Here is a 22664-nt window from a genome sequence, read left to right on the forward strand (position 1 = left end):
CCTGCATGTTTTAGATGTTTCCCTGCTCCAACACACCGGAATTGGAATTAATTGAAATTTGCTCTTGACATGTTTTATATTGTGAGCTGAGTGGCGATCGTCTGTGAGGTTTTAGGAATCAGTGCACTAGAACATACTCATGTACATGTCTTTACCATCAGTGGAAAATTCGATAGCCACAAGTGCCATGAATCATCCAGGTTGCTGTTACAGTTCAGTCATAATGAGGAGAAAGAGAATTTAAAGGTTTGTCCAACTTTGGTTAACTTCTCCTGGTTGGATCCACAGTTATCAAGCTGTCAATTACACACAGTCTTTGTCTCACTCGGTATCTTGAGTGAAACGGACTGGCAGCTAACGCCACGATCAAACCTCAATGTCAGTTACACAAATGGACCAGTGTGAGATACTGAAATGTCAGAGAAGGTCACAGTGCATTTAATTAAAATGGGGGTATGTGTGTGATTGTGTGTGTGTGTGTGTGTGTGTGTTCTCAGTGGTGAATCGGGTGCTGGGAAGACAGAGAGCACCAAGCTATTGCTGCAGTTCCTGTCAGTGATGAGCCAGAAATCAGCCGGGACGGCTCCGTCAGAGAAAAGTACACGTGTGGAGCAGGCCATTGTACAGAGCAGGTACACACACACACACATGACATGAGGACAACTGTGACTATAAATCTGTGCTACATAAGGGTGAGTCTCAAGTGTAAATCCATGACTTTTAAACTGATATATTATTATCAATTCATTTTATTAGCAGAGGAGAATTAGCGGAATTGATATGCACCCACTGAAAGAACGTCCTCTGCCGTTCACGAGATTCATGCGCTACATTATAAATGTCATGCACAGAGAAATGCAGGCGCAGTAAATAGCACTAACCTCAGGTTTGTTTTTGTCCTTCAGTCCCATCATGGAAGCGTTTGGAAATGCAAAGACTGTTTACAACAACAACTCCAGTCGCTTTGGAAAGTTCATCCAGCTTCACTTCTCAGAGGGTGGAAACATCCAGGGAGGCTGTGTCATCGACTGTATCCTTATTTGTTTTTGGTTTTTTTACACAAAATAATGTTATGTGTGTTTCAGTATTTTACTGTTTGTGTATTTTATTATCATAGAAAGGAATGCTAATTAAAGGAAAGTAAAATCCTTGACTTCCTGTCTTTCAGACTTACTGGAAAAGGTCTGTATGTCATGCGGATGCAGATGTCGACTGTAACTCACTTCAACTGACCTGTTTGTCTTGTTTTGTGAATTGTAATGAAATTATAATCGAGGCCTCTGCTGCACTGATTTTCTAATAGAACCGCGTGGTGCGACAAAACCCTGGTGAACGAAACTACCACATCTTCTACGCCCTGTTAGCCGGCGCCAGCAAAGAGCATAAAAGTAAGAAAAGCCCCACGAGCATATTTTAAAGAACAAAAAATGTTCTCTTTTCCACTGAAAATATGTTTTATCTTTATTTGATTTACACTGGAGACAAACTGAAACTGTAGGAAACTGTGATCAACATAAATGTGCTTTTATCATTTCACTTCATTGCATCTCTGCCACTGTCACACTGACTCCATCAGGCCTTTACTTCCTGGAGGAGCCTGCTGAATCTTTCCACTACCTCAGCCAATCAGGATGTCTGAAGGACAAGAGCCTGAACGACAAAGAACTGTTCAACAGCGTCATGGTTCGTGTGTTTACATCAGCGACTTTGTCTAATATTCTTCAAACTGCAGCATAACTAGTGCTGTCATTGGATAAAGTTCTATTTTAAATTATGATTAATCACATTTTAATTGCATTCAAAGAGTTGCAAGTCATGGGAATAATACAGAACCCCTTACATCCTGGGGTGTGTGTTTATAGGTTGGCTTTCACGCCTTCAGGCTTTACAAAATGTGTTTTTCGTCTTTTTATGTGTTTTTGATTGAAAGTTATGATTCATTTTATAGATTTTTTTATCTGATTGCCCCTAGTTTGTGCTGAAAAAAGCATATAAGACACTCTATATTGCACATTTGTGTATATGTTTTAACATAGTAATGGGGAAAAAAGCAGCCTAATTGGTGTTCTAAGTTCTAAGAGTTAACCCTGTAACGTAACTCTTACCTGTGTGTCTTTATCCTGATGGGGGATCAAATGAAAGCAAAGAAAGTCCCTGTATGAATTTAACTTTTAGATTTGTCTGATTATATCAAATCAAAAGAAGTGCAATAAGTCTGAGTTAACACTGTGTCTACTCCAGAAATGTTAATACCACAATATTTACACTTTTCCGGAGTTCCAGTTTAGTGTTCTTCTCTGTTTCAGACAGGCTTTGTGTTAAAGTTTGGACAGATGAATGAAATGGAAGGCAGTGTTAACATATGCAAACATTCTCAAATGATACAGACAGAGTGATTCTGTAACATATAGACGCAGTATAATAGTTTATAATAAAATCGCCTCCTGTTTGTTTCTGGTGTAGGAGGCGCTGAAGGTGTTAGAGTTCACAGAGGATGAGATCAGAGACATGTTCAAGCTGCTCTCAGGAGTCTTACAGCTGGGAAACATCGAGTTCATGACGGCAGGAGGAGCCCAGATCACGACCAAGCAAGGTCAGTGAATGCCTCTCGTAAAGTGAGTGACAAATTAAATCTAAGGCAGACACATTATGGATGTTTAACACGTCTTCGGCCGTGTTTCCAGTGGTCAGTGATGCCAGTGAGCTGCTCGGTCTGGACGCCTTCCAGCTGTCCGAAGTCCTGACTCAGCGATCCATAATACTCAGAGGAGAGGAAATCTGCTCCCCACTCACTATAGAGCAGGTAGAGTGTGTATAAACGCTGTATATACTCTATATGTGCCCATGTTTATTATCCCTGCATAGATGCGGTTCTGCTTTTTCTCCCATCACTCACATCTCTGGGCTTTTCTTCTAATCACCGTAGGCCGTGGATTCTCGGGACTCTGTTGCCATGGCGTTATATTCCCAGTGTTTTTCCTGGATCATCCTCAAGATCAACCAGAAAATCAAGGGAAAGGAAAACTTTAAGTCCATCGGCATCCTCGACATCTTCGGCTTTGAGAACTTTGAGGTCAGAACCGTTTCATTCCGTGAGATTCCGTTAAATCTTCCGCCACCTTCACAGTGAGTCTAGGAATTTCACTCAACGTGTGTGTGTTTCATTTGTTCTTCCAGGTGAACCGCTTTGAGCAGTTCAACATCAACTATGCCAATGAGAAACTACAGGAGTACTTTAATAAGCATATCTTCTCCCTGGAGCAGCTGGAGTACAACAGGTGTACTGTCACACACTGTTCATACTGCACTATTTATCATATTTAATTATTAAACACCACAAATGGAAACAAATCCTGCTCTTCACCATTTTAAATACATTATTTTTTTCATCACAGAATTACTGCATCATGGTGTAATCATTATTATGGACCATAATATTCTCTTGTACCATACATTACTATACCTGATGCTTTATTTTATACACAACATGGATATAATACTTATTTCTAGGTACACATTTCTCTTTATTATAGCCAAGCTGACTCATTCAGAGAATTCTTAAGTCTGTTGGATCTGTACCTCAGCAGCAACCTGAATTCATCTGAAATCATAGGATGGCTGGGTTCAGCAGGAAGGGACCTGACCTTCTTTAAAACCCTGGACCTTGTATGTGTGAGAGAGACTCTCCAAGGTTGAGCCTGTCACTTTGCAGCCCACCTCTCCCATGTAAACTGGCCCTGTTCTTCTGATTCAAGAGGCCAGAGTCGGCTCCAGGCATGACATTCAAACAAGTACCATTCATGTGCATCAAAGTGGGCACATTCTGAAAGAAAGGACGTCCTTTCAGCTCAGTGTTGGCCGGCTTCAGTTAGCGTGTGCTTGTCTTATTCTTCACAGGGAGGGTGTTCAGTGGGACGCCATCGACTGGATGGACAATGCCGAGTGTCTTGACCTCATAGAAAAAGTAAGAAGTTGATTTATTTCTCATATTCTCTTGCAATACTTGCATTTAGCTAGAATAGGGGTAGTATTTTTGAAAAATTGTGCTTCCCAACCTCAGTTTCCCCTGAGTTCTTTTCTTTGTTACATGCCCACCAGTGCCACTTGGTCCTGTTAGCATAACTGTTAGCAAAGATGGCGGACACTGTTTACATTCTGGGAATAAGCTACCGTCCCCCACAATTTTTCAAAAATACTACCCCTATTCTAGTAATACAAAGCTAAATGCAAACCTTATTCCTTTAATGGTTTGTTATAAAAGTTCTGCTTTGTGAAAACTGCTCTAATATTAGTGGAATGGTGTGTGTGTGTGTGTGTGTGTATTGATGATCCCATAACATGTTGCTTTTCCCAACCGTCTCTCACAGAAACTGGGCTTGTTGGCACTCGTGAATGAAGAGAGTCGATTCCCCAAAGGAACAGACTTCACTCTGCTGGAGAAGCTGCACAGCAGACACTCTGTGCGTTGCTTACACAATTTTTCATGCACTTCATGCATAATTCACACACAGTGTTGCTGTTAAACATCTCGTCTGTAATTGCTTTTGCGTTCTTCTCGTTTGCCGCAGACAAACCCTTACTATGTAAAACCCAGACTCGCGGATCATCAGTTTGGTATCAAACATTATGCCGGCGAGGTGAGCGGAACCTTCACAGTGCACTGAGCGCTGCCGCGTGTCTCAGAAAGGTATAATTCACTGTTTTTTTTCCTCAGGTTTTGTACGACGTTAAGGGAATCCTGGGGAAGAACAGAGACACCTTCAGAGACGACATCCTGAACATGCTGAAGGACAGCAGGTAGCATGAGCGAAAAGAAGCATGTGATTATTACAGGTCTGAAGTTTTATAAAGTAATCATTCTAAAGAGGAAATACTTTGAAAGTCAAATATAGAGTAGTCTTGTATAAAGTATCTAAAGGTGATACTTGAGTAAAAATACAAGTATGTGACCAGAAAATGACTTTGGTAGAAGTAAAAGTCTTAAAGTTTATGACATTTACTGTACTTAAGTATCAAAAGTCATTTTATGATATAAAATGTACTTTTGTAGAGGTAGGTGGGTTGTGGGTTCAATTCCTGGCTCTGCTACTTAACCCCATGTTGCAGCATGTGAATGGGTGAAAACTGTAGTGTAAAGCAGCTCATCTATATAAATACAGACCATAATACCAACTCTTCTTCTTCTGATTTTATTTGGTCATAACGAGTGAGAAAGATAGTTAGAGGAAATGCAGTGGAGTAAAAGTACGAGTTGATAGATATATAAATAACAAAGCAAAGTTCAGATATGTGAACGTTGTACTTGCACAGTAACTAAGTATTTGTATTTTGTTACATTACAACACTGAAAGTAATGCAGTTTTACCCAGAAATGTTGATATGCAGTACGCTGCACACTCGTGAAAAGTAATTAATAATAATATGATGTGATATATAAAGAGATAATGCAATTGTTATAAAATAAATGTTAAAATGAATATGATAATTACCTCTGACTGGACATGCTACTTTAGATTTAAATGTGAAATCCTTTCTTTTTCCATCGTGAAACAGACTGGACTTCATCTATGACTTGTTCGAGAAAGTCGGGAGCAGGAACAACGAGGAGAAGATGGGAACGGCAAGACGAAAACCCACTGTGAGCTCCCAGTTCAGGGTAAGAAATGAAAGACAAGTTTTCATATACTGATACTAAACCATCCACAGAGGATGTACTAACGTATCCTCTCCTCTCTGCCTGCGTCTCTTCAGGACTCCCTCCACGCCCTCATGGCTACGCTGAGTGCATCCAACCCTTTCTTCATCCGTTGCATTAAACCCAACATGCAAAAGGTCAGTGTTCTTCAGACAGCTTCTGAAACTCACATTAATAACAGACGTGGAGCATGAGCATGGCTGTGATTTCTTTCCATGTTTTACTCGTAGAACCCAAATGTGTTTGACCCAGAGATCGTCATGAATCAGCTGAGGTATTCTGGGATGCTGGAAACTGTGAAGATCCGTCGTGCTGGGTTCCCCGTCCGCAGAACCTTCAAAGACTTTTTCTCTCGGTACACATTTGAATTTCTCAAAGTCGTGTTTCGTGACTGCTGCAATCCTCCTCTCTTGTCTTTTTATTTTTATTTGTCACACTGTGGTTTCTGCTCAACAGATACAAGATCATTCTCAAAGAAAAAGTACCAGCAGGTGGCGATGATAAAAAGAGGAATACAGACCTTCTGTTAAAATATGACAAGACCAAGAAAGAGTGGCAGCTGGGCAAGACCAAGGTAACATTCAGAAGTCAACAATGTATGAGTGATGATATGAGGTGATCATTTAAAATGGTAACTTTATGATAAAACTTTATTATCAATAAAAGATAGATAATAATTATAATAGTAAAGGTGTGGTAAAAATGTGATATTTTACAGTAATACTGTGTCACTACCATCACTTTAATACCTTTACATAAAAATGTTTGTGAATGAAAATTGATCATTTGATATTCATCCGCCCTTATTCACACACATTTTACATTATTATCATTATTATTATCATTATTATTATTATTATTGTTAGCTATTGCTTGGTGATTATAAAAATACAATGGCATCACCATAATATTACTACCATATTGTAAATACTCCTCCTACTACTACTACTACTATTCTTACGACATAATACATAATTTTAGATAGATAGATAGATGGCTGGCTTTATACACAAATAGTAGTAGTAAATCAAAGTAAGTTTAATCTACTACTAATCTACTTTTTTTCACTTTTGTAGGTATTTATGAAAGAGTCTCTGGAGCACCGTTTAGAGAAAGACAGGGATGAAGTTCGACGTCAAGCTGCGATGATAATCCGGGCTCACCTCCTCACCTTCTCTGCCAAGTAAGAAACCTTCAGACAGGAGCTGAATTTGTAGACATTTAAGAAGGAAGTATGAGCTCAGTGATCCCAGTGTCTTACGTCTTCTGCCCGTTTTGTCCACAGGAAGCACTTCAAGCTCGTGCGCGCCAGTGTCGTCACCCTGCAGAAACACGTCCGCAAGCACCTCCAACGCAGGCGGTTCGTGAAGCAGCGCGAGGCGGCCCTGGTGCTGCAGAGACACCGGCGAGGACAGGTGGCGCGCACCCGCGTTCGAAAGCTCCGAGAGGAGAAGAAGAAGAAGCGGGAGGACGAGCAGAGGAGGAAAGAGGAGGAGGACAAGAAAACACGCGGTGAAGGGGAGAAGGAGGATGAAGCGGTTGCAGGAGCAGAGAAGGAAAAAAATTCGTCAGAAGTAAGTGATGAAACGTGGTGTAGAGTTTTATTCATCATCTCATCGGAGATATTGCAGCTCATTCCTTCCCTCTCTCTCTATTCTCCCCCCTTCAGGAGGAGACCCGGCAGATGGAGGAGATCTTGCAGTTGGAGCGGGAGATCGAGCGTTTGCAGAAGAAGAGAGAGGACGAGGTGTCGCAGCTGTGTGAGTCCTCTAAACAGCAGCTGCAGCTGCGCCGGGACGCTGAGCTTAAGCGAATGAAGAAGGAGGCGTCTCGCAAGGCCACTGAGCTCATTGACCTCCTGAACTTCGGCGGCGTGGATCCCTCGCAGGCAGCAGCGGAAGCAAAGCCTGCTGCCGAAGCAAAACCTCCCAAAAGGTCAAGCGGCGCAACAGGTGCTTCCAAAGAGGAGGAGGTAGATGAGGGCTTCCATGCTGAGGAGGAGTGCATCCCTCTCCCTGACTTCCCTCCTCCTGCTGAGACGAATGCTCCCGTGGATCAGGACATATTTGCTCAACTTCCTCCTCCCCCACCTGCCTTTGCTGAGGGGACAGTGCCACCTGCGCCACCTCCTCCACCTCCTCTGCCCACTGATGGGGAATTTGTCACTGGAATTCCTCCCCCGCCTCCTCTCCCTCCACCTGGAGATGGCTCTGCTGTTCCTCCACCTCCTCCACCGCCGCCTCCCCCAGGAGAGGGAGAGAAGACAGAGGCAGCTAAGGCAGAGCCGGAGAGGAAGGTGAGCATGGTAGAGAGCCTCGGGGACGGAGAGGAGCCGATCTACAGCATGCCGGCCGACACCGAGTCAGACTACGACCAGGAGGACGAGGAAGGGTCCGTCAACGCTGGGGACGACAGCTCCGTGTCCGGGAGCAACCGCGGCAGCGCTGCCGTGACGGACGAGGAGCACCCGAGGAAATCCACCTGCACCAACGCCAGCATCGAGTCCTACAGAGGCAGCTCTGACTCTGTGAGGACACACACTCACATGCTTCCTCACATGCGTGCACGCAGACATGTATGAGCAGCTCTGCAGTCAAACTTTACCTTTTTCAAAAAGTTTATTTAGCTCTGAACTGTGATAAACTAAGACAGTGGCACATTTTTTTCCTTTTATATAAAACAGTAATTAATAGTGTTATTGTCTCTTTACCAGTATGCAGACAGTGATGATGAGCATGATGGGATGATGGACACTGATGAAGAGGTGACCAATGGCAGAGTCACTTTGTTTAATGGGAATGGACCACCATATTTCCATGGCTACCTCTACATGAAGGGTGCGTATCTGTGGAACATGATTGTTTTTGAAACTGAAAGGTGGATCAGTGGTAGAGTGAGTTGTTGTTCAACTGGAAGGCTCTTGCTCCTGCTGCGTGTGAATGTGTATGAAAGTTGTGTGACAAATGGGCGACTGGCAAAAACTGTAGCGTGTTGCAGCGTTGAGTGGTCATCATAAATGCTACCTTTTTATTTCCGTCTCCTCCGCTCCCTCAGCTGGGCTGATGATCCCGTGGCGCAGGAGGTGGTGCGTGTTGAAAGACGAAACCTTCATGTGGTTCCGGTCAAAACAAGAGTCTCTGAAGTCTGGCTGGCTCTACAAGAAAGGAGGAGGACTCTCGACTCTGTCACGGAGGTTGTTGTAGTTGATACTGAGTGAAGCTGCATGCTTACAATGAGACATGAAGTGCACAGCAATATCACGTGAATCTTTCAGTTCAATTAGTTTGTGGGTTTTTTCCATGGGTTGATAAAATGTTCTTGTTCTTTTTCCCATTTAAAATGTCACATGACAGTTTTCATGTTACATTCTGCATGGATTTTGCATGTTACAATAGCTTAACTCTATCACCTCTGCATGACATTTCTTGTTATAATAATAGTAAAAATAATAACGATAATAATGAATTTTGTGTTTGTCTAATTTGAAGCTTTAAACCCTCTGCAGAAATGGAAAAGCACTGTCTCCTGATCAAGCTGCTGGAGTGTGACTTCACTGATATTCTATTCTCTAATAACAAATAATTGACTTACCTTACTTAACTTAACTTTATATGTACGGTAAATGTTACAGAAACAAATCTAAGAAGACAAAATGAGGTAGCTGTAGTGCAAAGCAGATTAATATTATACAATTGCAAATAGTAATTGATCCCATTATGTGCACATATAATTTTACAGTTAAAGCCAATTAATCCTCTGCAGTTTCTACAGTGTGCCATTTTTGGCTGTTGTGTTTGACTGTGTCTCTTTTTGCCTCAGGAACTGGAAGATGCGCTGGTTTGTGCTGAGGGACAGTAAACTCATGTACTACGATAACGACAGCGAGGAGAAGCTGAAGGGAACCATCGACATCCGGGCCGCAAAGTAAGTTTTAAAGAAACGACACTGCACATTCTCTTTGTTCAGTCAACAGCAGCTTCATTTGTATCCTCCTGTTTATGTGTGTGTGTGTGTGTGTGTGTGTTTACAGGGAGATTGTTGATAATCATGAAAAGGAAAACGCTCTGAACATTGTGACAGACGAGCGGACCTATCAGGTGTTTGCAGAATCACCAGAGGATGCAAGGTGCCTTCTGCTTGGAAAACATCCTCATGTTGCATGTGCAGTATGTCTGAGTGGACTGATGTGGACTAAACCCCTGTGTCTCTCTGTGCAGCGGCTGGTTCAATGTCCTCAGTAAAGTGCGTGTTTGCACTCCTGAGCAGTTGCTAGAGATGTCCCATGAGCAAGCCAACCCAAAGAATGCTGTGGTCAGTCGCTAAAAACTGTGACACCGTCTCAAATACACATTCATACAATGTCCTCTGAGGTGTTGAGAGACACTTATTTTGTGCTGTGTACAATATTTTTTCAACTAATTAAAATGAAAATGAACGACAGAATTGGCAAAACTTACAAAATAAGATTAGATAAGATAGTGGGGAGAGGGAAATTTACATTTTCACAGGAGCAAAGACAGTACAGGTAAAGGTAATAAATAATAAACGTGCATTTCCACATTTCCATGTGTGAAAGTACATTATAGAATAAGTCTTTAAGAAGGTAAAATATAATGTACATTATAGACATTACGTTACCAGAATAAAAACAGTCTGGACAGACCAACTTAAAACCAACAGGACATTAAAATAATAAAAAGCGTGAAGGACAGGAAAGATGCATTAAAAAAGGCAACAAATGACAGTATATTGCACGTGTAAAGGAAGGTCATTATCCTACAGCTACAGGGTTAGGTTAGTGGTAGCATTTATTATTATTATTATTATTATTATTATTATAATAATATGTTGATAATAATATCACTTTTGATTTTCACCTGCAGGGAACTCTTGACGTTGGGCTGATTGACTCTGTTTGTGCGTCAGACAACCCCGATCGGTAAGTTTTACCATCATCAACAGAGCAGCGAAAGATCGCAGACATTCATTGTCAATGGAATTAATATTAATTACAACAATATTTATTCAGCCTTTCAGCTCCTCGCGTCTCTCTCTCTCTGTGTTTCTGAGTGTAATGGTGTTTAGATCTTGGGTTGTGACATTTCCGCGCTACACAGGAAGTGATTTAATTGTGATTTTGATTTCAATACAGACGGAAGAAAGGGCAACATTGTGCGAGGGAATTGAGACACCTGCAAACACCAAAAATAATCTAAACCTTAAACTAGCAGCTACTTCCTAATTACTACTCACTGATGACACTGAGAGTTTACCTTCACAGGCCCAACTCTTTCGTCATCATCACGGCAAACCGTGTGATCCACTGCAACAGCGACACACCAGAGGAGATGCATCACTGGATCAGTTTGCTGCAGAAACCCAAAGGAGACGCCAGGGTGGATGGACAGGAGTTCCTGGTCAGAGGTAAGAATGTTTTACACTTTTTACTGCACGACCTGTTAATTACAGACGGTCGTTTCAAAGCATTTGCTATATTCATGCTTTATATATCCGTCATTTTGATGAAAATGTTGATTATGTCACCATAAATCAAATATGTTCAAATGTCCCCCACGTCTGCAAAAGAAATTACCATGAAAATATAGTTGGAAGATCTTCCTCAGTCCATTTCACCATGATGACTTTTCTTTCCTGCGTCAGAAGAGCCAGAACTACTTCTCCATGTTGTTGAAGAGGAGAAGGGATGATTCCAATCAGACTTAAAAGAGGAGATACTGACACCTGTTGGCCTGTTGCTGTGCCATAAATACATGTATTTGCACTAATAATCAGTATGTGTTATGTCACACAAATCACACACATCAGTCACACAAATGTAGCGTAGACACAAAAACGAACAAGACTCAAGACAGAAGCAAATAATACTAATGAATCAGTGAGCAAAAAAAGCATGTGCAAAGTCTTTGTATTTAATATTTCCCTTGATCTGTACAGGCGTGCTATGCACTTTTGAAATCTTTCCTTTACTATCACTGTTGTATTAATATAATTTACATCCTTCCTTGTGTCTTCTTTCCCGTCCTTTATTGTCGTCCTCAGGTTGGCTCCAAAAGGAGATGAAGACGAATGCTAAGAGCACCTCCCTGAAGCTGAAAAAGCGCTGGTTTGTTTTGACCCACAACTCCCTGGATTACTACAAGAGCTCGGAACGAAACTCCTCCAAGATGGGAACTCTGGTCCTGAACTCCCTCTGCTCCGTCATTCAGCCGGATGAGCGTGTGCACCGGGAGACAGGTGAGGGTGAAGAGAAAAGGCAAAAGTCACAGGAAGGGAAAGGTTAATCTGGGATGAGACAAGGGAGATGAGGGACAACATGTGCAGTTTTATATGTGAAAGAAGAGTTCTTGTTCTTGCAGGTTACTGGAACATCATCGTGTACGGGAGGAAGCATTCGTACCGCCTTTACACCAAGATGCTGAATGAAGCTATGAGGTGGACTGCTGCTGTACAGGGAGTCATAGACAGTAAAACTCCCATAGAAACTCCAACACTGCAACTCATCAGAGACATCAAGGTAAAACACACGGAATCACATACAGGGCTGGGTTTTCATTGAAAAACTTTGATGTGGTATTGATATCCATATTTGGATTTATGGCGCTTTTCCACTACATAGTCCCGGCTGGGCTCGCCCTCCTGTTGGCTCGGCACAGCTCGACTCTACACTGTATTGGTTTTCCAATACAATATAGTACCTCCTCAACGTGGGCGGTGTCATCACAGGGGATAAACACACCAGACTCCTCTGTTGAATATTGACATTTTAGGCATGTCCGTGCTAAATGTTGGAGATTAACGTTTTCAGAAGTGTTTTTAACTGATCTTCATTCGGCATTGTTTACTTTGATTCTTGTGTTGCGCCCATGACTCTTCCTGTGACGACACTCTCTGACCAATCAATGGCCGGCAGTCGTCTAACGACGTCATAGCATAGTATCAGCTCAGTGCGCATGGAATCTCGTCAGAGCATGTACTAAAAAAAAAAAGTACCAGGTACTATCGCTAATGGAAAAGCAAAATAACTGTGCCATGCCGTGCTGAGGCGAGGCAAGGCATGCCACGCTAGTGGAAAAGTGCCATTAGATACCAATTCCTGAATGATACCTTTTTCCATACCAATTTAATCAAATCAAAAAATCATATTGCAGATTATGGTAAAATTGTTGGGTTTGAACTGTTTTGGTCATCGTCAACTCAACAAGCAGCGACTCTCTGCTCTTACATTTGCTTTGTGAACTTTAGATCTTCTAAACATACCTTTCATTCATTAAACAAGTCCCAGCTTCTCTAGATCTTCTCAGATCACATCCCAGACACGCTCACACACTCTTACTCACACACGTTAATCCCCCATCAGCTTCGTCCGTTGTAATTACATCCTGGACGCCGTGAGACAGCCAATCGTGCACGCTGTTAGAGCTCGGAGATTAACTCCTGAGGTAAATTTGATACGGAACGACAACAAAGTGGCAACCGGTTGAACTGTGGTTTATGTGCAGTATTTATCGTCTATTTCCGTCTAAATGGGAACATAATTCACAAAACTGGCATCATGTGCTGTTGAGGAAAACCCCGAAATTAGCGACTGAGACGTTAACTCCTCAGGAACATGTTTTCTGATGTTATAACTGAAGTGAGAAGGATAGGATTATATTCCCATACACTTCCATACAAACATACTTCTTTTTGCAACCAGCGGTGGTTGCTCAGTATATTCTTACTTCCTGATTGACTTCATTAGGGAAACTGGAAGACACTGAGGAAGTTCAAGACGCAGTTGCTAGCACAAAAGTATTGAAGTTTGATGCCGAGCTCTAATCACATACGCGACAACAGTCAGAGAACATTGAAAAAGCTTCAACAGACATGTCATCTTCACTCAGGAAAACAGCGTGAACCCGGACATAGTGGAGCAGATGTACAGGAGAAACCCCATCCTGAGATACACTCAGCATCCTCTGCACTCTCCTCTGCTGCCGCTGCCGTACGGAGAGGTCATGACCTGTAAGTCGACCTCTAACTCTGCTATTAATAAAGTCATATTCTATTCTATTCTATTCTATTCTACTGAGTTCACCTTTTAATTTTCAGGTACATTAATAAATTTTCTATTAGGGCTGAGCAATTAATCAAACTTTTATTAAAATCACATTACAGCCTTCTGCAATTTTCAAATCACAGGATGTGCAACATTTGCTAAAGCCAAATTGTGTGTCAAAATATCATTTTAGATGAATTATTGTCTTGATCTATGCACGTCTTATTCTACAGACTGAAGAGAACATCTTTGTTTCTCCCAGATCTGCACACTTATCACACAGTAAATCATCATTTAGGGGTTAGAGTGGCTCAGTGGTTAAGACCGCCTGCTAAATGACATGTAATGTAATAATTTTACATATGTCTTTCAAATGAAAATGAGAACAATAACAGTAAAAATGACTGTTCCCTCTGAACAATCATACAGTATATCACATTTGCAATTTTACATTTATTCAAAATCGTTCAGCCCTATTTGCTATATAAGATGAAAAACCTTAGCTTGACTTAAATAGTCCACAGTTAAACAGATTATACTTTTAGGTTCCATTGTCTCCCTGTTTGTCTTTCTCTCAGCAGTACAAAGGCGGCAGGGCTACGCCAGTCTGCAGGACGAGGCGGTGCGAGTGTTCAACTCCCTGCAGGAGATGGAGACTCTGGCAGACACGGTGCCCATCATTCAGGGCATCCTGCAAACCTGCCAGGACCTGCGTCCTCTCAGGGATGAGGTACATTCATATTTCAAGTCAAAAGTTTGGGTTAATGGCAGGAAAGATGAGCAGAGATGCAGAGTGCCGATGGAGAAAGTTTACATACTTTACAAGTCTGCATATTATTTATATAGATCACTTCACATTAACAGTAAGTACAAAACTGGAATTGGAACTGGAAGGTAAAACTCAATTCCCTGTGGGAAGCCACACAATTGCCACTACAGCAATTGGCCAACAGATGTCAGTATCTCCTTTTTTATGTCTGCTTGCAAGCAATCCTTGGATATCAGAAGTGGTGAAAAAGGACAGAATATTTTTTTTCGAAAGTGGATGAAACCAGTGGAACTTTTGGGAATGAATCATATTTTTAAGTGGGTAATCTCTATGGACAAAAGCCAACATTTAAGAATGAAGCAGACCTACACTGACAGTATTTATGAATTGACAAATTTGTCATATTCTGCAGTGCTTTCTTTCTTGTTTTCTTGAATCAGTCTTGTATGTTCTTCTTTGTTTAGGTTTATTGTCAGGTGATCAAACAGACCAATCACGTGCCTCAGCCCAACATCCCAGCCAATCGGGCACACTGGCACCTGCTCACCTGCATGAGCTGCACCTTCCTGCCCAGTCGAGTCATCCTCAGATACCTCCGCTTCCACCTGAAAAGGTCAGCGTGTGATTACGACGTGTGTCTGGGATCAAATCACGAGCTGAATAAATGTCTGCTAAATGTGTGTGTGTGTGTGTGTGTTCGGTCTCACTCAGGGTTCGTGAGCGTTACTCCGGCACGGAAATTGAGCGTTATGCTACCTTCATTGGAGAGTCCCTGAAGAAGACCAAGACTCGAGAGTTCGTCCCCTCTCAGGAGGAGATTGCTGCCCTGCTGGTGAGACAGGAGATGAGCACCACTGTCTACTGCCACGGAGGAGGTTCCTGCAAGATCTCCATCAATTCACACACCACAGCTGGAGAGGTGCACATACACACACTGACATGAACACATTTTACTCTGTCTTTGTTTATGTAGCACTCCACTTTAAATGTTTATCTACTGACCTATCGACCGACCAACCTACCTAATCTATCTAATTTACCTACCGACCGACCAACCGACCTACCTACCTACTTAATCTATCTAATCTACCTTCTGACCTACCTACCTAATGTATCTAATCTACCTACCTACCTATTTACCAAATCTATCTAATCAACCGACCAACCGACCTACCTAATCTATCTAATCTACCTATTGACCAACCGACCTACCTAATCTATCTAATCTACCTATCTACCTACCTACTTACCAAATCTATCTAATCGACCGACCGACCAACCGACCTACCTAATCTATCTAATCTACCTAGCGACTTACTTACCTACTCACCTAATCTATCTAATCGACTAATCTAAAATGCCTACCACCCCACCAACCTACCTAATCTATCTAATCTACCTACCGACCTACCTAATCTATCTAATGTACGTACCTACCTACCTACCTACTTACCTAATCTATCTAATCGACCGACCGGCCTAATCTATCTAATCGACTGACCGGCCTAATCTATCTAATCTATCTAAACTACTTACCTACCTAAGATGCCTACCTACCTACCTACCCACCTACCTGTGGGTAGAGTACTCACTTTCTGGCAAAACTCCTACTTTGCTGTAATTTAAGCTCCAGTTCAGGATCACACCAGTACATTTCAGGGTAAAAATCTAATCCGTGTTTTGATGTTGCCGCCTCAGGTTGTGGAGAAGCTGATCAGAGGCCTGGCCATGGAGGAGAGCAAGAACCTGTTCTCTCTGTTTGAACACAACTCCTCCATTGACCGAGCTTTGGAGAGCAGAGTGATTGTCGCAGATGTCCTGGCCAAGTTTGAAAGGTTTGCACATACTGTGCTATCCAGTCTTATGCTGTCAGTTTGTGGTTCATTGTTGCACAAATATCTGCTCCTGCGTTTTAATCATGGTCCATAAATGAAAACCAGCTACAACACGTCAAAAACTTGTTTTAATGCTGTGGCTGTTTTTTAATTGTTTGGTTGAAGGTAATACCATGCAGGGTAAAAATAGTGAATGAGATATTTTTGTAACTGACATGTTTTGCTATTTATGGCTGTTGCCTCTGTGTGTGGGATTTTCCGCAGATTGGCGGGCAGTGACGAGGAGGAGGAGGAAGGAGAATGGAAACTCTACTTCAAACTCTACTGCTTCTTGGATGTGGAGAGCATGCCCAAGGAGGGAGTGGAGTTTGCATTCATGTTTGAACAGGTGAGGGTGTAAATTTAGAGAAGGTTATAATTACTGTTACAGTCACTAAGACTGAGATCATGACTTTCAATAACTATAATTGTGCCAATGATGCTGTTAGTTTTGACCCACTTTCTACAATCTGTTTTTATTGAATTCATCAATGTTCATCAAATGTATACGTCTACTAACTTGACATTTAGTCCATGTGTTAAAAATAAGTGTCTCTGTCTCTCGCAGGCTCATGAGTCTCTGATAAGTGGTCACTTTCCGGCCTCAGAGGAGACCTTGCAGCACCTGGCGGCGTTACGTCTCCAGTATCTCCACGGCGATGGGGCAGGTCGAGCCGGATGGAGTCTGGGAAGTGTTTATCCAATTGGGCGTCTCCGCAATCGCATCTTCCACTCCACCAAGACAGGCATGGGGGCCGCAGGTGGAGCTGGAGCAGGTGGAGCGGGAGGAGTGGGAGACGGGAAGGGCATCGTGGGAGGACCAGGAGGAGTCAGCATTGGGGTAGAGAGACGAAAGACCCCGAGCTTCCTGGATGGAACCCTGAGGAGGAGCTTCAAGACTGGGTCACTGAAGAAGCAGAAGGTTTGGAGAGCATTTACTTCCAATCGTGGACACTTTAAATTACAGTGTGACACTCTGTTAGTGAGTTTACAGTTTTATATTGCTTTAATTTCATGGAAGCCAACAAATGCTTGTACCAAGGCTGTTCCGTGACAGGACACAAAAACAGAACTGTCTTAGTGGAGATAATAAAACCAATATCAAATCAGATTTACTTACATTTTGGTGTAAACACAAAGCTAGTGGAGTCAAAAAGAGAGAGAGCCTCTCCTTTTGGATCTATAATAGTTAAATTTCAAAGCACACGCCCCGAACAACAACAAATGCTCATTCCTGAGATGTATATCCAAAGTGCAGAGAGGATAACCCTTGTTTTTATTTGAATATATTATAGATTATTTGAATATATCATTTATTTGAATATAATAGATAATATAATGTCAATATACCATTGAGTACAGAACATTCTTCATTGGGAGGCTGACCTGTGTCCTTTCAGGTGGAGGAGGAGCAGATGGAGATGTGGGTGAAGGAGGAGACGTCTGCCACACGGACCAGTGTTCTGGAGAAGTGGACCCGGCTGCAGGGAATGCCTCAGCACCAGGCCATGCTGAAATACATGAGCATCATTAAGGAGTGGCCCGGATATGGATCTACTCTGTTTGACGTGGAGGTGAGAGGAAACAGAAGGAAGAGAGGAGGATGGCACAACATCATTTCATCATTTGTTCTTTTTCTTTATATGATTCTTTGTGACTCTCCTCTCTCTTCAGTGTAAAGAGGGCGGTTTCCCTCACGACCTGTGGCTCGGCGTGAGTGCCGAGAACGTTTCCGTGTATAAACGAGGTGAACCCAAACCTCTGGAGACCTTCCAGTACGAGCACATCACCTTTTTTGGGGCTTCACAGCCCTGCACGTACAAGATCATTGTGGATGAGAGGGAGATGTTCTTTGAGACTCCATTGGTAAGTTCTTAATTCTTAATTTCAGAGTCAACTGGTAAAATATACCTATACTAATGTTCCAGTACGTACTGATATTGTTCTTGACTAAATGATCTGTTTCTCCATTATTAATTTAGTTGCTGTTGTTTTAAACTACACGTAACTGAAACTGAATCTGTAAAGTCATGATAATATGTGAACTATAAATCAAAGTTATTTGACAATAAGGTCTACTGTAGGCCATGTGTCATGTGTCGTATACCAGCACACATTAATGCAGATATACTTTTATGAATAGCACAAGCTGAATCGTACTATTCACTCATTAGGTCGGAGAGATCACCAAGATCATGAGGGCCTACATAAACATGGTAGTGAAGAAACGCTGCAGCATCATGTCAGTGTCCAGCATTTCCAGTTCCTGGGCCAGGTGATTTTCAGCAGCCGGTCAGAGCCCTCAGTTTGTCCGCAGACAAACAGACGCAGTGGCCTCCCCCAGTGTCGGTCGGTCGGTTGGTTGGTTTTGATGGAGGCAGTCGCACCAAGCAGCCAATCCCCGAGGGTGAATTGTGAGTGGCGGCCGAGTGTGTCCACACTCTGGCTGGCCGGGGGTTTCACTTTTGGGATAAGGGATCCATCTTTAAAAGGAGCATGACATGAAGAAAACGTTCCTTTCAAATACATCACCCTCCCCTCTGTTGTAGTCCTGCATGTAGGTATTGAAGCACACTCCAAACTTCTCTCCGCTTTCCTCTGTGGAAAGAAACTACAAGCACAACTCAGCCGCCTCACTCTGTCCAAAGGTGGCTCCCTTCTCCTCCCCCCGGTGCACTGCCAGACAGAAGACAGCCACACTTTCTCAGTTACGTTTCTTCCTCACAGCTCCTCAGAGTCTGTCTCTTTCTCCTCATGCATCCTCACTTCCTGTTGCATCTTTATTTGCTGTTAGAATAACTTGCTTGCTTTCTCTCTCTCTGTTGTTCTCTCTGTGACTTTTTTTTATTTTTTTTTATCTTTTTTTTTTATCATCATCTAAATTGCATTGTTTGTAACCGAGAGAAAGGACTTCCTGTAAATGATGCTCATTCTTCTTCAGGGCTGCTTAAGATAAAAATAAGCCCTTACTGACTCCACAGTGCCACCGTGTGGCCCGGGGGAAGAAAAGTCACCCTGAAGAAGCGGCTTTAAATATTTCTGAACAATATCAAATCAATACTATTGCTGAGGAAGAAGAGAGGCTATGCCTCGGAGGCTCTCGTCTCTTGTTTAGCCTGACATGAAGGGTCGTGATGTGCATGGGTAACGGCCTCGTGAGGCTCTATAAAGAGAATATCAACCAGAATAGTATGATGCAAAACATCTCCCTATATATATGTCTACATGTAATACTCACAGCGTAAATCTAATGTATATTCACATATGTGTAAACTGAAACTGAATTGTTTTTGTACTGTATATCACACAATATGAGAGTTATTAAATGTACAGTGGCCACTGCACTGTACAGTATATAGATGCCATACTATGATGCAATGTGACACCTCTTGTGTAACATACATGCGACTGAATGGTGTTGATGACAACCACTGTCTGTGTGTGAATCTGATGCCAATGCTGTATGTGCACCATTCACTGGCTGTGCCATTAATGTGACTCACAGAAAATGAGCAGGAACACAAGATGGGGAAACGATGGTGGTCATGTTTTTTACAGTGTTTTTTGATGAATTTATCATTATTGTTACGTGTGGGACTCACTCAGAAGCATCAGATAGAGACATGATGGCATCTTGTGACTGCTCAGTCGCCTTTTCTCACCTTTTCTTCACTGAGATCAGTGATTTAAAGGAGAACGTGTAAGCTACAGATCGTCTGGGTCTCCAACAACGTGAGGTTTTATTACTGCTACTACTCTTATTACTGTATGCCCCCCCCCCCGCTATCTTAACCACCCCAAAGTGCTGAATGTGCGTGTACTTGAGCGTATTTATGGTGTAATCCAAAACCATTTGGTAAAGAAAAAGGGACGTGAGTGTACTCCTCAGAAACGATGTGTAGTGACTTCACTAATGTTTGCAAAGAATGGTGTTGTGCTTGTGATTTAAAGGGAAACGCATGGGATTTCAAGGTAGGGTAAGGGGTTATTTATTTCTAATTGTACCGTGTGTATTGCAAGGTGGGTTTGGGACGATGATGTGTTAAAAAAATATATATATATATATATATATATATACACATACAGGATGTTTTAGTGAAAAGGAGCAGATAAGACACTGTGAGGAAATGCACTCAGAGATGGTTCATGTGTGCACTGATAATGCAGAGAGTCATGAGTGTATTGTGTGTCTGTGTGTTTTGGACTGAAAGGGAAGTCACTGATCTGTTAATATCACCGGACATTGTGGCACACCAGCGTCCCTCGTGTGTAAACACAAAAAATCAAAGCACATGTTAAATACGGGCCAAATTACAAACCACAATCCCCATTATCGTCCTATTATTACATCAATCTTAAAGGTTATATATGAAACATATGTACAACAGCGACCTTCAGTGTTTAAAATGGTTACTACGATCACAAATGTAGAAATACCTGCACTTATGTTACACAGTGTTAACGCACACATGCATAAGAGTCTCATAGTCTTTTCTTTTTTTATGACAATTGAACCTATTTGGTTATTTTATCGTCTTTAACTTCCACGCCGCCTTTAAGCGTCTATATTTTATCACTTTTCTACTGCAGACCCTTGTGTTTCCGCTCCTCTGGTTGAGATGTTTTTGAGACGGGTACCGAGGCTTTTTACGTCCCAAATCAATACTTAAGCAGCTGTCGATGTGCTACTAGCTGCGTTATCGGGTGGGTAGTCGTTGGTGGTGCCACATACCAAAAACAAAAACCCAAACCAAAACATAAATACAGTTTGCAACCCGCAAAATGAAAGTGTATTTTGTTTTGTATTCCAGTTGAACAGGTTTCTTTTGATGACATTTATGTCTTAACATGATAAATTTCTTACATATAGAACCTTTAAGTTTGTTTTGTAATTTCAATAGAACAAAAAGCATTTTGGTCTGTTGTCTGAGACAGTTATGGTTTGCTGCTTTTCACACCAGGTATTTAAGTGTACTTCTTCAGGTGAAGTTGTCTGTGATACGTCTGCATACTCCAGGATTTTTAGAAATACTGAGGTCATGAGTCAGACACCTGCTGACCCAATCCTCACAAAACAGCAATAAATACACGCAGTATTATTGTCATTATTTTTTATTATGAATTTACTATGGAATGTTTTCATTTCTGGAGATGATCTGTGAGCTGTTTTCAAAGGATTCAAAAATATATTTATGCCTTTAGTGGAGAGATTTATGGGTAAAGAGAGAAAAGAAGGAAAAGCAGATCCCCGACCAAACACTGGTCAAGACATGGTCAGAAACCAAGGCACCCAAAGAGCTCAACATTGGTGGGGAATGATCAGAATTAGCTTTCCTTTAAGGACATGACCTCAGTGTTTTTAACTGTGCTAATGACCCTGACCACACACACGCAGCCCGCTGGGATCCTGCCTGTAGATTTAGAATGAGCAGAACTCACTCCAGGTTCCAGTTTGAACTTGGTCATTTTAGTTTGAGGCTAAGATGAGTGCCAAACTATAGGAGAGCGACAATAAGCCATAACTAAAGAGGAACCTGGAGCGGAGTCTTCTCAGTATTCTACACCTATACGCTTCTTTCTGTCACTGATATTACACTGAGAGAGGAGGAAGTTGCCCTCCAGTCGCATACATGTGATTAGTACGTTTGCTACAGAAATGTGTGTGTGTGATCACAGCAGGGCAACTTCATCACAACGGGTCCTGTGTTCAGCCGCAGGCGGCCAGAGTGGGGCCCATTCTTCTGTTATGCTTATTATCATGATTACATAGTAAAACGTTGTGCTTGTTTAAAAAAAAAAAAGAGAAAGAGAGAGATGTGTGTGTTCCTTTTTCTTTTTTTTTAATTTGTAACTGGCTTTACAAAATTATGCTTTAATAAATTATTGTAAATGGTCCTCTATTGAATGTTGTGCTTGTGAATTTCTTTTTGACACACAGACGCAATCTTCTGCGGTGCTGTAGAGTTTTGAGATGGAGATGGTGGTTTGTTACTTGAATATTTCCATGACAATACTTTCAGTGTCATCATTCTCTTCACACATGGACAATACCGCTGATGTGTAAATAACACCTGATGACCTCAAACAGAATAACAAATAGTATTCAGATTAATCTGATTACATGTCACACTGTAGACAGTAATCAGACTGTGACATCACAGTCTTATTCAGAGGGTGGTAAAGTATGGTTAAGTCAGACCACTGTCCATTTAAACATAGTCACAATCACACAGCATATATACTATAACCTTATTTTACTGATGGAAG

At 41.9% G+C, this 22664-nt stretch overlaps 1 protein-coding gene across 4 annotated transcripts in view; it reads left to right on the forward strand.

Annotated features, from left to right (window-relative positions):
- Positions 1-20436, forward strand: part of myo10l1 (myosin X, like 1) — a 39098-nt gene extending 18662 nt beyond the window's left edge. Inside the window, exons 5-43 of one of the 4 annotated variants that reach the window (XM_044047246.1) lie at positions 498-632; positions 906-1030; positions 1169-1182; positions 1304-1388; positions 1577-1683; positions 2464-2593; positions 2685-2803; positions 2927-3073; positions 3178-3278; positions 3898-3964; positions 4368-4460; positions 4569-4637; positions 4715-4797; positions 5554-5656; positions 5752-5832; positions 5926-6050; positions 6152-6269; positions 6772-6878; positions 6981-7269; positions 7365-8270; positions 8409-8532; positions 8750-8891; positions 9515-9619; positions 9726-9821; positions 9913-10006; positions 10579-10634; positions 10977-11119; positions 11756-11950; positions 12073-12230; positions 13600-13720; positions 14333-14484; positions 14988-15136; positions 15235-15442; positions 16222-16358; positions 16623-16746; positions 16966-17319; positions 17798-17971; positions 18072-18263; positions 18572-20436. In XM_044047246.1, coding sequence (XP_043903181.1) covers positions 498-632; positions 906-1030; positions 1169-1182; positions 1304-1388; positions 1577-1683; positions 2464-2593; positions 2685-2803; positions 2927-3073; positions 3178-3278; positions 3898-3964; positions 4368-4460; positions 4569-4637; positions 4715-4797; positions 5554-5656; positions 5752-5832; positions 5926-6050; positions 6152-6269; positions 6772-6878; positions 6981-7269; positions 7365-8270; positions 8409-8532; positions 8750-8891; positions 9515-9619; positions 9726-9821; positions 9913-10006; positions 10579-10634; positions 10977-11119; positions 11756-11950; positions 12073-12230; positions 13600-13720; positions 14333-14484; positions 14988-15136; positions 15235-15442; positions 16222-16358; positions 16623-16746; positions 16966-17319; positions 17798-17971; positions 18072-18263; positions 18572-18676 — 5833 coding nt within the window. In that variant the 3' untranslated portion in view covers positions 18677-20436. The remainder of the gene's footprint in view (positions 1-497; positions 633-905; positions 1031-1168; positions 1183-1303; positions 1389-1576; positions 1684-2463; positions 2594-2684; positions 2804-2926; positions 3074-3177; positions 3279-3897; positions 3965-4367; positions 4461-4568; positions 4638-4714; positions 4798-5553; positions 5657-5751; positions 5833-5925; positions 6051-6151; positions 6270-6771; positions 6879-6980; positions 7270-7364; positions 8271-8408; positions 8533-8749; positions 8892-9514; positions 9620-9725; positions 9822-9912; positions 10007-10578; positions 10635-10976; positions 11120-11755; positions 11951-12072; positions 12231-13599; positions 13721-14332; positions 14485-14987; positions 15137-15234; positions 15443-16221; positions 16359-16622; positions 16747-16965; positions 17320-17797; positions 17972-18071; positions 18264-18571) is intronic. The other 3 variants (XM_044047247.1, XM_044047248.1, XM_044047249.1) reach the window with 3 other exon arrangements.
- Positions 20437-22664: the final 2228 nt, after the last annotated feature.

Source organism: Solea senegalensis, linkage group LG16 (assembly GCF_019176455.1).
Source record: "Solea senegalensis isolate Sse05_10M linkage group LG16, IFAPA_SoseM_1, whole genome shotgun sequence".
NCBI classification, from domain to species: domain Eukaryota; kingdom Metazoa; phylum Chordata; class Actinopteri; order Pleuronectiformes; family Soleidae; genus Solea; species Solea senegalensis.